We start from the raw sequence: 13250 nt of genomic DNA, 5'->3' as shown, positions 1-13250 counted from the left end.
TACTGGGTCACATGACCCAGATCTGGGGGCGTAAGTCTGTTTCATCATGTGCATTGGCTCCAATCTTGGAGAGTTTTGCCTGAAGCCCTGCATCTGGGGACACCCAGGAAAGACAGGCACAGGGAGCAGCGGCAATGTGCTGTCACCCCTGCCCTGCCTGTAGCACCTTAGGGGTGCTGGTGTCCCCAGGCAGGCTCAACGTGTTCCCACCTCTTTGTTACCATCATATAAGCCTCTAAAATCCCTTCTGCAGCTTCTAAGTCCAACTTATTTACCCTTCAAAGCTTGACTGAAATGACATTTCCTCCTGAAACCTTCCCCAGTTTTAACAGACGGTTCCCTCCCGTGATCTGAAAGCACTTTGTTGGTGCCTTTCCATCTGGCTGTACTGTTGCTGGTGTCTAACCGTCTCCCCAGCTAAATCACGAGTCTCTAGAAGGTGCTTCTCCTTGGTTGTGTCTCTTCCGCTGACAGGTCAGAGGGCCTCTCACAGAGTGGGTGATAAAGGCTGCTTGAGCCGCTCAAGGCCCTACGGTCAGAAGTCACCCCCAGGCTGCCCTGCATGGCTCTTTCCCCTGCCCATCAGGGTTACAAGTGCACTCTTAGGGACTCTTGGAAGCACACCCCAACAGGGCTCTGTCAGAAGGCTTGGATGAGGGGCGCCTGGGTGGCTCAGGCAGTTGAGCGTCTGACTCTTGATTTTGGCTCAGGTCATGATCTCATGGTTTTGTCAGTTCAATCCCCACATGGGGCTCTGTGCTGACAGTGCGGAGCCTGCTTGGGATTGTTTGTCTCTTCCTCCCTCTCTGGTCTCTCCCACTTGTGTTGTCTCTGTCTCTTGAAAGAAAGAAAGAAAGAAGGAAGGAAGTTAGGAAGGAAGGAAGAGAAAGAGAGAAAGAGAGAAAGAGAGAAAGAGAGAAAGAGAGAAAGAAAGAAAGAAAGAAAGAAAGAAAGAAAGAAAGAAAGAAAGAAAGAAAGAAAGAAAGAGAGAGAGAAAGAGAGAAAGAAAGAGAGAAAGAGAGAAAGAGAGAAAGAGAAAGCAAAAAGCTTGGGTGCCTGGGCCTCAGGCTGTCACATCTCAGGTTAGAGACACATCACACCCCTATGTGGGCCGCTCTTGTGTTCTGTCTCTGCGGTCCCAGTGCAGGTAAACTTCAGTAAATGTGTAACTTGATGGCATTCCAGCTCATTCTGTTCAGCAGTGAAAGCGCGTATCGATCACCCTGACTTCCTGGACGGAATCTCTGCCTGAGAATTGCTCTGGCGCCTGTCCCCCAGCCCGGCCTGGCTGCCCGAGGCCCCAACCCCCACCGTCGGCCAAGTGATGTCACCCCCCTCCTCCCCAGCCTGGGCACAGAACGCTCTGGGAACGGCTCCGTCCCCACCCCTCTGATATAAATAGGGCCTCCGTGGCCCTGCCACGGGGAGAGGCTGCCTCTGTCTTGGGGACTAAAGGCAGAAGGTAAGCTGGGACCCACCCCTCCCCATCTCTTTCAGGGCAGCTGAGTCACCTGCAGGGAGGAGAAGCCTGGGGGGGGGTCTCTGTGGGGAGGGGGGAAGAGGGGCTGGAGGCCAGAAGCCAGGGATCCCTGCAGCACGGAGGCATCACCGGGGAAGACTCACAAGCTGCCTTTTTCCTCCTGTCACACCAGACCTCCAGCCATGGGGACTGTCCTGTCCCTCAGCACACCCCAGGTCCTCCCAGAGGAGCCGTCCCTCCCCGGCAGTAGAGCAGAATGGCCAGGATCTCCTGCTGCTCAAGAGCGGGGGGGCAGGGGGGCGGGGGGAGGCGTCCTCAGGGGCTTGCACAGGAGCAGAGTCATGGTGGCCTAGAGTCCCCTGGGTCCTCTTCCAGCAGAAGGAACAGCAAAGCTTATGGAGCAGGTGGTGGAACTGGGGGTGCTGGGCCCTGACTCAATTGGCCCAGGGCTGTGTCCCCACAGGGCTCAGATGACGAGTGTCCTGCGTCTGACTCCCCGCACCTCCCTTGAGGCAGTGCTGCCTCCGGGTTCAAGGCTGTGTTCTGTGCACTCAACTCCTCCCCTTGTATCCTTGAGCTTCGGTTTGCTCATCTATAAAATGGGACAGATAGCAATGCCTGGCCTCCCTTGCTCACGAACGGCGGTGTACATTAAAAGAGCGAATATAACGTGAAAGTGCTTTCCAAACTTTAGGATAAACTAGAAAGACAAATTCTTATTATTTTGTTCAAGAGGCACTACAGGTCAATGCTGAAGCGTGTGGACTATGGGGTCCAGGAGGTGGGGGGAGGGTCTGGACTCCTAGTTCTGTCTCTCGCTAGCTGCGTGACCTTGAGCAAAACACGGAACCTCCTCTGTAAACCAGCATTAAGTAATCCACTTACCAATTATTTATCAAGTACCTACTAGGACCCAGGAACGTTTCCGGGAATGTGGTATATATGGATCAGCGAACAAAACAGAGAAAGGTCCCCACTCCCATGGGGTTTGCATTCATGTGGGAAGAGACAGAATTAAAAACTAAAAATAAACAGATCAATGCTGCAGAGGGTTACAGGGTGAACAGTGCTACGGGAAGAGGAAGTAAAGCAGGATTGGTGAGTCCAGAGTGGCAGGCGTGGTGGGGGACAGTTGCAGTGTGAAATGTGGGGTCAAGGAAGCCTCAGCAGGATGAGAACGAGTCGTTCTATGGAAAGCACGGGAATGCTGCCCGGCAATGATAAACATTATATTAGTGTCAGTTGCTGATCTCACCATTTCATTAAGCCACGGAACCATGAGGAGTTGGATACCTGGGCGAGGTGGGGGGGAATGGGGGGCTGAGGGGGAGAGTGGTGGAGAAGGAGAGTGTCACAGGTGCCTAATGCGTGCTGACTTGGGACCAGCCCAGGCAGCAGCAACAGATCCCAGCTAAGAGCAACGACAGTGATCCCAGTGATCGTGACATTGCTTCACCTGAGATGGTGCCTGGGCTGTCTGGCCCCAACTGGGGATGGGGTGCCTGTTACTGCAAGATTTCTCCAGCACTCTGCTTCCACAAGTTTCCCCTGATAACTCAGTGTGGTCTAGCTTTTTTATTTTTATTTTTTAATGTTTATTTATTTATTTTTGAAGGGCTGGGAGGGGGCAGAGAGAGAGAGAGAATCCCAAGCAGGCTCCACGCTGATAGCTGAATCCGACTCGGGGCTCAATCCCATGAACCATGAGATCATGACCTGAACAGAGATCAAGAGTTAGATGCTTAACTGCCTGAGCCGCTTGGGGGCCCCCATGTTTGGCTTTTGACATGAGGCGTGAGCTGGCCACGTCGGCTTGTTTAGACAGGAAGGAGAACTTTCTGTTCCGCTTCTGTGTGTTGTGTGGCTCCTCGTGAGAGCAGTGGATTAAGTCAAATGCACAGTATGGAGGGTAAAACGGTGGCTGGAGTCAGAAGTCAAAGTTCCTCTGGGATTGGATGACCAGGACAGAACAAAACACAATACTTCTGAGAACAGGCACAGGTGACCAGACCCGGGAGAGGAGTACAAGGTGCTAATATAAGGGGACGAGTGCATATGGACAGGTGTGCAGGAGAGACATGGGTGTCAAGGTGACCTTGAGTCAGTGGTGACATACCTCAGCTCCAGGAATGCCTGGAAGGGCTGGGGGCTGAGTAAGGATGGGGACCGGAGCACTAAGGCATAAGCTGGTAATACAGTTCACCTCTTCACCAGAAATGAGTGAGATGTCATATACGTGACATATGTGAACCGAATGAACCATACAGTGAGCATGGATCCCCTCAAATGCAAAGGGTCAGACAGAGGAACAAGCTAGGAGACCTAGCCCAAGGGCCTGACCTGAGCCAAGATCAAGAGTTGGATGCTTAGCCAACTGAGCCACCCAGGCGTCCCTTAATCTCCTCTTCTTAGAAGAACGCCAGTCAGACTGGATTAGGTCCCATCCCAATGGGATTAGGTCCCACCCCACCTCATTTAACCTAAATTACCACTTTATCTCTCTAAATATAGTCCATTTTGAGGTAGTGGGATTGAGATTTCAACAAATAATTTAAAACATTTTTTGCCTTAATATCATACATTATTGCCGAAAGTGTTCCCTTAAAAATATACTTAGATGTTTCCATATTACTCTTTTATTAAACATATAATTATTGATTAAAGCATAACATCACTGATTAATATCACATAAAACTAATATCAGCCACTCACATATTCTTGGAGAGAAGAGCTTCCAGTATTTTGTGAAAACATTTGTGTACATCTTTACTTGATTTAACGGAAATTTCTCATATCTGTTTAAAATACACAGATGTCTTGGCGTGCCTGGGTGGCTCAGTCAGTTAAGCATCGAAGTTCGGCTCAGGTCATGATCTCCTGGTTCGTGGGTTCAAGCCCCGTGTCGGGCTCTGTGCAGACAGCTAGCTCAGAGCCTGGAGCTTGTCTTCAGATTCTGTGTCTCCCTCTCTTTCTGTCCCTCCCCTGCTCATGCTGTCTCTTTCTCTCTCTCAAAAATAAGTAAAACATAAAAAAAAAATAATAAAAAAATAATAAAACCTACAGATGTTTTAATATCAAGACATTCCCACCACTCTAAAAATCAGACAAAATACAAAACCAATCCCAAAATAAGCCCTATGAAAGCGCAGCTCAGCCATGACAGTGTCTTCTGCGCCTGCATCTTATTTTCCTCAGAGTTTTGAAATTTATTACTTCTCTTCGACGTGTGTGGACGTGGATAGATTTCTCCGGGACTGAGTGATTGTAGGGAATATTGGAACAGCTAAAAGTCTGGCTAGAGGGCACTTATTCACTTAGTAATCTGTCACCCTTCCCGAAATTGCATTTTTTTCAGAATACACAGAAGTGAGCACCCACCTCCAGTCAGAGATGGCACCTACTGGCTTGAGCCCGAGGGCCGCTGTCCTCTGTCTCCTGGCCTGGGCCAGTCTGGCCGCTGCTGACCGGGTGTACATACACCCTTTCCACCTCCTCGTCTACAGTAAGAGCAGCTGTGAGCAGATGGAAAAGTCCAACATGGAGACGCCCAAAGAGCTGACCTTCACACCAGTCCCAATTCAGGCCAAGATAACCCCTGTGGACGAGGAGGTCCTTCGAGAGCAGCTGGTGCTGGCCACCGAGAAGCTGGAGGAGGAAGATAGGCTGAGGGCAGCGAAGGTGGGCATGATGCTCAACTTCCTGGGCTTCCACATGTACCGCATGCTGAGCGAGTCATGGAGCACAGCCAGCGGGGCCATCCTGTCCCCAACAGCTCTCTTTGGCACCCTGGCCTCTTTCTATTTGGGTGCCCTGGACCCCACGGCCAGTAGACTACAGGCGTTCCTGGGCGTCCCCGGGGAGGATCAGGGCTGCACGTCCCGGCTGGATGGCCACAAGGTCCTCTCTGCGCTGCAGACCATCCAGGGCCTTTTGGTCACCCAGGGAGGGGCTAGTGGCCAGTCCAGACTGCTCCTCACCACGGTGGTGGGCCTGTTCGCGGCCCCTGGCCTGCGTCTGAAGCAGCCATTTGTGCGGGGCCTGGCCCCCTTTGCCCCCGTCACCCTCGAGCGCTCTCTGGACTTGTCCACGGACCCAGATCTTGCCGCTGAGAAGATCAACACGTTCATGCAGGCAGTGACAGGGTGGAAAATGAACAGACCCCTGTCAGGACTCAGCCCGGATAGCACCCTACTTTTCAACACCTATGTCCACTTCCAAGGTAAGACAAACCCTGAGGGTGGGCTCTGCCCATGGGCCAGTGCCAGAGGGTGACAGTTTCCTGTGTCTATGGACTTGGTGCCCAACATTTCAGCTCAGCAGGGCCAGGCCTTGGGGGCGGGCAGAGTAGCACATGTCAGGAGGTACCTGGGAGTCACTCTCAAGGCAGGAGGAAGTAGCTGCCCAGTGGGCTACCTGGAGGAGTATCCGCCCACCTATCTGCTGCCCTACTCTGTGCAGCTACTAGAGTTCATCCTTTTAGTTTTCTCATCCAATCCCCTTGTGATGTGGTGAAGAGATGTTACTGCCTCTAGAGAGAAAAAACAACACAGTGACCTCCTCAAGAAGGCACAGCCACAAGTGGGGGGGGGGGGTCCCAGGATCCATGCCCCCACCCCCTGGCCCTGTGGCCCAGCTCTATGCTCAGGAGGAGAGAGGGGTTCCTGTCTCTTGGGAAGGTCAATGTCCATGCAAAAATAACCAATTTGTTTGCTTAAATCACTTTCATGTTGGGAGGGGTTATTACTCCCTCCTCCCCCGCAAAACAAAAAACAAAACAAACTCTATGAAGACAGTTCACTCATTCAATATATAATCATGGAAGATGTTTCCATGCAAGCCCCCCGAGTTGGGTGTCTCAGAGGGGCCAGGCAGGAAGGACGCACAGGTCCCCACCCCAGGTTGCCTATTTGAGCTCAACAGGGGCGCTAGGTCCCACAGGTGAACACCCGGGCTACAGAGCTGCAGCTAAAAGTGGCCGAAGAAGGTACTCTGGGGTGCTGAGCACCCAGAGGATGGCAGAGGCCTGGGGGGTGGGGGCTTGGGGAGCAGAGCTACAGGAGAAGAACGAACATGGGCGCAAAGCCTGGGGAGTTCAGGGCCAGGAACCGCAGCAAAGGGTGGCTGTGTGTGGCCAGAGCTCGGAACGAGGGAGTGTGGCCGGGGGAAGACAGGGCTGGAACGACGGGCCGGGTTCTGACTTGGAATCTGACGTTGGGAAGGCTGGCGGGTGTTGGAGTGGGGAAAAGCGTTCTGGCTAGAGGTCGCCCAGGCCTCCTGTGCCGTGTGCACCGGAGGCAGGGAGGGTCCCGGGAGCATTGCTCAACAGTGCAGGCAAATGCTCCCGGGAACACATGCCGAGGCAGTGGCTCCGCAAATTGATGGAGGGGACAGGGAGGGTGCGTTTGAGAGCTGAGTGAGCAAAGCGGCCAAATGATGGGACCGGAGCCAGAGAAGACAGAGGTTTAATAGAGCGTGGCTATTTTCTTACTCGGAAAATATCCTGGAAGTCTGTCAACTGCAAAGGGGAAGGACCTCCAGCCTGTTTTGGGTGCAGGAGGAAGAGAGTAGACCCGGCAATGCTCAGGTCCCAGGGCTGACAGGTTTCGGGAATGGAGTCCAGCCCTGGGGCCATCCGACGGAGGGGGGCCGCACCCCACGGAGGACAGAAGGGACTCGTGGGCTCAGCTCGCCATTCCTAAGAGGAGCCCCAGGAGGAGAGAACCCTGATAAAGTCGTGCCCCCAAAAGGCAAAGCTGGAAACGGGGACTCACTCTGGGAAGGCTCCAGTCCACGTGTTCACACGGAGCTGGACAAGAGGGGAGAGAGGAAAGAGAGAGAGAGAAAAGCAAACCGTGCTCAGGACGCCGAAGTTGGATGCACACCCAGCCCCACCACATCCTGCCTTCTGATCTCCCTCCCTGACCTTTCTGTGCCTCAGTTTCCATCAAACAGAGGCGCACAACCCCCTCCTGTCTGCCGCAGCGTGTCCACTTAATAAGGCAGTGGGACCTCTTGGGGGCTGGCTTTGTGTTCCCCTTCGGTAATGACCTTCTATCACTGTGACCTCAGCAGACAGTGGGGTGTTCCTGACGGGCAAGCACTTGGGGGTTGGGAGCCCGCAAGCTCCAGGGCGCCCTTTGCCCAGGCCCGGCTGTCATCCCAAGCTGGGTGCTGGCCCTGACAGGTTCCACAATGCGCGTTGACTTAACCTTGAGATATTTACTTAACCTCTGGATGAGGACAGTACGCTGTGCTTTTCTGATGAGCAGACAGGACAGGGCAGCCACCTCTGGTGGGAAAAGATTTAGTCCTTTCTTCCCCTAAACTAACAAGTCCTGGGGGGTCCCCTCGGGGAGCCTGGGAGGAAGGACTCTCCCCACGGCCTGACTATGAGGGGGCAGGGGAGGCTGGGTCCAGCCATCCTTTCGTGCCAGACCCAGGCCCTGGGAAGGCAGGCCCACGGGCAGCCTTGACCTTCCAGCCCCCGCCCCTCCACTTTGGAGACCCCTCTTCCCAGAAAAGGGAGCCCTGGTTCTTTAAGCTGCTTTTACTCAGACCCCCGGCTGCCCGGCACCCAGGGCTGCTCTGTGACAGTCACTCACCCTCATTCCCTCAGAAACAACCCCGACATGAGCCTCTCACAGTGGCTGAGGAGACTGCGGGGGGGCGAGGGACTGGGTCAGGGGCTTCGGTCACAGGGAGACCCCCAGGCACAGGGCCTTCAGCAGGAGCCTGTCCTGTCTCCCAGGCCAGCAGAGCCGGCTGGCGGCTCAGTTCCGCCACCGCATGCACGGCCCCATGGGAGCGAGGGCACCAGAGAGGGCGCGCCGTCTGCCCGCAGGGCCCGGTGCCAGCCTGCACAGAGCGCCTCTGCTCAGAGCCACCGGTCGCACCAGGTCGTATGTGCGTCCCTGGCAGCACGGGGGCCCTAGACACGTAGCCTTCATGACAGGAGGCACGTGCTCAGCTCTGTGTCCCAGGACTTAAGTCTCCGTCACAGCCAGCCCTGCTCACGGGCTGGAACATGAGTGTGCACGGTGTGTGTGTGCGTGTGTGTGCGTGCGCGCGCGGCAAGCCGTGCTACCGTTCTGGATGACACAGTGATGGTGGATGCGGGTCCTTGCACATCTGTCCAAACCTGCAGAATGTACAGGCCTGATGTCAACCACGGGCTCAGGGGCATGATGACACGTCCGTGTCCCTTCATCGGTGTTAATGAACGTCCCGTCCTGGTGGGGAAGAAAGCTGAATGTGTCAGGGGGTGGGGGGCACATGGGAAATCTCTATTCCTTCCTCTACATTTTGCTGTGAATTCACCAATTAAATTTGTCTAAAAAAAAAAAAAGAAAGAAAAAGAAAGAAAGAAAAAGTGAGCATGGCAGTGCCCAGGCTTTGGGTCAGGGCAGATCTGGGTTGAGTTACTCAGTCAGTTGTGGTGGAAGGTCCCTAAATTCCCTGCTTTCCCTTGTGGGCCGTAAGGTGACAGGTGTAAAGTGGCAAGGCAGCACCTGGTGTGCACAATGTCTTCACCACTGGAGGCTGGCGTCGCCGAGTAATCTTGTAGGAGGAAGACTTGACTGGCCCCTGGGGCCGGGGCTGGGGGTTGGTGAAGCGCTGGGTCTGGAGAACGCCCCCTCCCCTTCCCCGGGCTGTGTCTTTGGGATCTACCCTCCAGGTCTCGCCCCACCCCTGCTCGCGGCCCCCCACCCTGAGCCCACCCGCCGGTCCCTGCCTCGGCTGACCGTTTTCCCTCTTGGCCTCCAGGAAAGCTGAAGGGGTTCTCCTTGCTGGAGGGGCTCCAGGACTTCTGGGTGGACAACACCACAGCAGTGTCTGTCCCCATGCTCTCGGGCACCGGAACCTTCCAGCACTGGAGCGACACCCGGAACAACGTCTCCATGACCCGCGTGCCCCTTGGCAGGAGCGCCTCCCTGTTGCTGCTGCAGCCGCACTGCATAGCGGACCTGCAGCGGGTGGAGGCCCTCAGCTTCCAGCACGACTTCCTCACGTGGCTGAAGGACCTCACTCCCCGGTACGGCTCCCGGAAACCGCCGGCACCCCCGGGGCTGCTCCCCCGGGAACGCGGGGGTGGGGGGGCTGGGTCCGTCCTTCCACCCAGGGCTGGGGGTGAGCACACGTGCCGGTGTCGGCGAGCCCCGGGCACTGAGCAGGGGCGGTTCGAGGGCCTGTGGACGCCATCACATCTCTATCCATCCACCCACCTAGCTCTCAGTTTACCATCTCCTTCTGGGAGCAGGAGACGTAGAGCACAGCGCATGCCTTCCTTGGGCTTGCACTCACTCCCTGGTTTTGGGTGCCCGCGTTTCAATCCGCCCTGAGTCGGGGAACTTTTCGATGCCACTCCCCATTCCCCCCAACACACACGATCTCCTGCGATCCAAGAGCTTTTGGGGGGCCGACTTCCCAGATGGGTTTGTACCCTTCCCAGAGACCCAGGGAGGGGCTTTCTCGCGAAGCTGACCTCGACTCCACAGCTTCCTGGTCTGCTCCTCTTGACTCCTGTGGCAGGAAGAAAGCAATTCTCCTCCACTGGGGCGCTACACTTGACTTCCAACCCAGGTGCAGAGCAGTGGGGTACAGAAATCTGCCCCGAGAGAGGCACTCGGGGGTACAGTGGCCTCCTGAGGGCAACTCTCCTTTCTGAATCATTTTTGGTCGTGGTGGTTGGTACTCGCCCAACATTTACCGTGTGACCCATCTGTAGGTACACGTTTCAGTGGCATGAAGCACATACACATTTTTGTGTGGCCCTCACCACCATCTGTCCCGAGGATCTTTTCCCCTTCCCAAACTGAAACTCTGACCCCATTAAACACTAACTCTCCATCCCCCCTCCCACAGCCCCTGGCCGCCACCTTTCTACTTCCTGTCTCTGAATTGGTCTATTCTAGGACCCCAGATGAGTTTTGTGACTGGCTTCTTTCACTTGGCATGCTGTCCTCGGGCTTCAACCACGTTACAGCCTGTGTCAGAATTTCCTTCCTCTTTAAGACTAACATTCCATTATATGGATAGGCCGTGTTTTATCCATTCTTCCATCGATGGGCACTTGGGTCACTTCTACCTTTTGGCTATTGTGAATAATGCTACTATAGACATGGGTACACGGTCAACTCTTGCAAGGGTTTGGTACGTCACTGGAAACATCCATGGGCTCTCAGGGATGCCAAAGGAAGGTCAACTGAGTTGATGTAAGGAACATGGCCGCCACTGAGAGTGACAGGACATTCCCCCTGTCCCTCTCCCCTCCACAGGGGTTTCTACATCAAATGCACCACTGAAAGGTAGCTAGTAAGACATGATGAATTATTTCAGAGAATAGCATTTTAAAGTTCTCCAGGTGACACCCCTTCAGGTGCAGCCAACCTAAAACCAGAATGGAACAAAGAACAGACTGTTCACAGTCAAACGCCCAGAGAGCACGGCTGTTAAATGTCCGCCCTTCTCACCTTGTTTCCAAGGACCTGGGGGTTTTTGTTGTGTTTGTTGCTGACACGGTTTCCCGGAGACGGCCCAGCTGGGTGAGGGGGGCCCCGGGGCCTCACGGTGGGGGCCACCCGGCACCTCCCTAAGTGTGCGTCTCCCTCGCAGGGCCATGCGCCTGACCCTGCCCCAGCTGACACTGCAAGGCTCCTATGACGTGCAGGACCTGCTTGCCCAGGCCAGGCTGCCCACCCTGCTGGGGGCTGAGGCGAACCTGGGCAAAATCAGCGATGACCAGCTCAGAGTCGGAAAGGTATTGTGCTGGTGGGGCATCTGTCTGTGCCAGAGTCGATTCCACTTGTTCGCAGGGCGGGAGGTGTGGACGGGAGGGACACAGGGAGACGTGCAGGGCAAGGAGAGGAGAGCATGGCCAGGTGAGTATGCCCCCAGGGTGGGAGAGAAGGGACCAGAGCTTTCCGGGGCTTTCCGAGGACAGGTGGGGAGCAGCGAACCCTTCCCCGCCGTGTGTTCTGTGGCTCTGCCCAGCCCAGCCAGCCTCGGGGTCCTTCCCAGATGCTACAGCAGGGCCAGGACTTGGGCCACGGAAACGAGTGCCCCCAGGCCCAGTGCTGGCCAGAGGGCCGCCTGCTTCAGGGAAACGCTCAGCGCTAGGCAGACTGTCCCTGGGCCGTCTGGGATGACTCACCTCTGCAGCGGGGCCGTCTGGACGCTCTGGGCGCTGTGCCGGGGAGCGGATGGGCTGCTCACAGCTCTGGCCTCGGGGATCACTCTTCGAGTGATTCGCTCAGTGATTAGCTTAGTGATTAGCACAGCCCCTGTGCTAACTGAGTGGGATGAACCACACACAGGGGCGCACAGCCGAGGGGTCAGGGGCTTGGGCCCGGACAGCACCAGCAAGGTGGGAAGTGGAGGGCCTCTGGGGGCGAGCTGTCAGGTAGGTGGCTTGGGCCGAGTGGGAGTTGTCTACACTGAGAGGCGCGCCTGGTCTGGGCAGGCTGGAGAAACACCCTCGGGCGGACAGCACTGCACAGCTGGGTCCGAGAGCCTTCGGGAGCTGTCCCAATGCCTGCTTCCTTGCAGGTGCTGAACAGCGTTCTTTTCGAACTAAAAGCAGACGAGAGAGAAGAGCCCACAGAGGCCACCCAGCAGCCTGACGGGCCCGAGGCCTTGGAGGTGACACTGAACACCCCGTTCCTGTTTGCCATTTATGAGCAAGACTCCACCGCCCTCCACTTCCTGGGCCGTGTGGCCAACCCGCTGAGTGCGGCGTGAGGCCTGGGCCACCATGGAGCCGTGGCTGTCACCTTGAGCGAGGGCAGCGCCAATTTTGTCACCCATCTTCCGCTTTTCCTTCCACGGAGTCAGGGTGGGGCTGGAAGGAGGCCGTTTCTCCCTGGTCAACGTGGTGCTGTATATACTGAGCAGCGGAAACTGTGGGCAAAAGGCCTCTTGGGTTCTTAGATTTATCTTGGGCCCCGTTGTGTGGGGTAGAGTGTGGGGGCTCCAAGAACCAGAGTTTATTAGCACAGGATGGCTGTTCAGGAAAAGTTTGAACCGACCAACTGGTTGGTGAAATCAACAATGGTCTTCCTTTTCACCAGAGAACAGAAATTGGATTTTAAAATGATACAGTTTCCATGGCCCTGGGTTTATATCCGGTTACAGAATATGAGCACACAACCCGCATACGGTTTCCACGATGCCTTTGTTTTCTTGTTGGTTTCTTAGTTTTCTTTCCCAGGACACTGTGCTCTCTGAAGAACACAAGCGTCTGAATTTGTGTTAGAATCTTAATACCATGGCTGATTATCCCTTGTGTTATTAATAAATGTCTTGCAACAATACGCAAAGAAGGAAAATTCTTTCGATCCGCAGAGAAGCAAATATGTGCCATTTAGCTAACAGACTATACAAATACCAAGTGTTTTCAAGGGCTTTGAGCTGTAGTTCGGATGGAATTTCCATGGAAGGCGCGGGCTGGTAGTTGGTCACCGTTTGGAGAAGTTTTAGATGATGCTTTATTCTGGACGCTTCTGTCCCTAAGTGGCAGATGGGCATGGGGGTGGGGGCCCCAACGTGCAGCTGGGAAGGGACAGGGCATGCGGGCGCTTCTTCCTTCCTGGGGACACAGGGTTGGATCGCTGCTCCCATTGCCCGGGGAGTGGAAGACAGAACAGCAGATCCTTCTATCTGTTGAGTGCCTCGGAGGGGGTTAGCCCCCTGTGTTCTAAGGCTGGGGTGGGGAGGAGGTGGGCACCCGGAGCCCCACACTGTTGCTGGGAACAGTGCAGAGCTTCCTGATGTG

General features: G+C 55.3%; 1 protein-coding gene across 1 annotated transcript; it reads left to right on the top strand.

Moving 5' to 3' along the window:
- Positions 1 to 1420: 1420 nt before the first annotated feature.
- AGT (angiotensinogen) lies at positions 1421 to 12789 on the top strand. The gene is made up of 5 exons (XM_039241232.1): positions 1421 to 1462; positions 4836 to 5699; positions 9245 to 9512; positions 11093 to 11237; positions 12026 to 12789. Exons 2-5 carry the CDS (start codon positions 4871 to 4873, stop codon positions 12215 to 12217), a joined length of 1434 nt encoding a protein of 477 aa, XP_039097163.1. The 5' UTR covers positions 1421 to 1462; positions 4836 to 4870; the 3' UTR covers positions 12218 to 12789.
- Positions 12790 to 13250: the final 461 nt, after the last annotated feature.

Source organism: Hyaena hyaena, unplaced genomic scaffold (assembly GCF_003009895.1).
Source record: "Hyaena hyaena isolate Hyena2069 unplaced genomic scaffold, ASM300989v1 scaffold_193, whole genome shotgun sequence".
Lineage (NCBI taxonomy): Eukaryota > Metazoa > Chordata > Mammalia > Carnivora > Hyaenidae > Hyaena > Hyaena hyaena.
This window is presented reverse-complemented; position numbering and strand designations above follow the sequence as displayed.

Excerpts from the sequence above, each read along its gene's own strand:
- AGT (XM_039241232.1), top strand. The coding sequence starts at position 4,871 with ATGGCACCTACTGGCTTGAGCCCGAGGGCCGCTGTCCTCTGTCTCCTG. Across the intron at positions 5,700-9,244 it reads CACCTATGTCCACTTCCAAG|GAAAGCTGAAGGGGTTCTCC; the intron begins GTAAGACAAACC and ends CTTGGCCTCCAG. Across the intron at positions 11,238-12,025 it reads ACCAGCTCAGAGTCGGAAAG|GTGCTGAACAGCGTTCTTTT; the intron begins GTATTGTGCTGG and ends GCTTCCTTGCAG.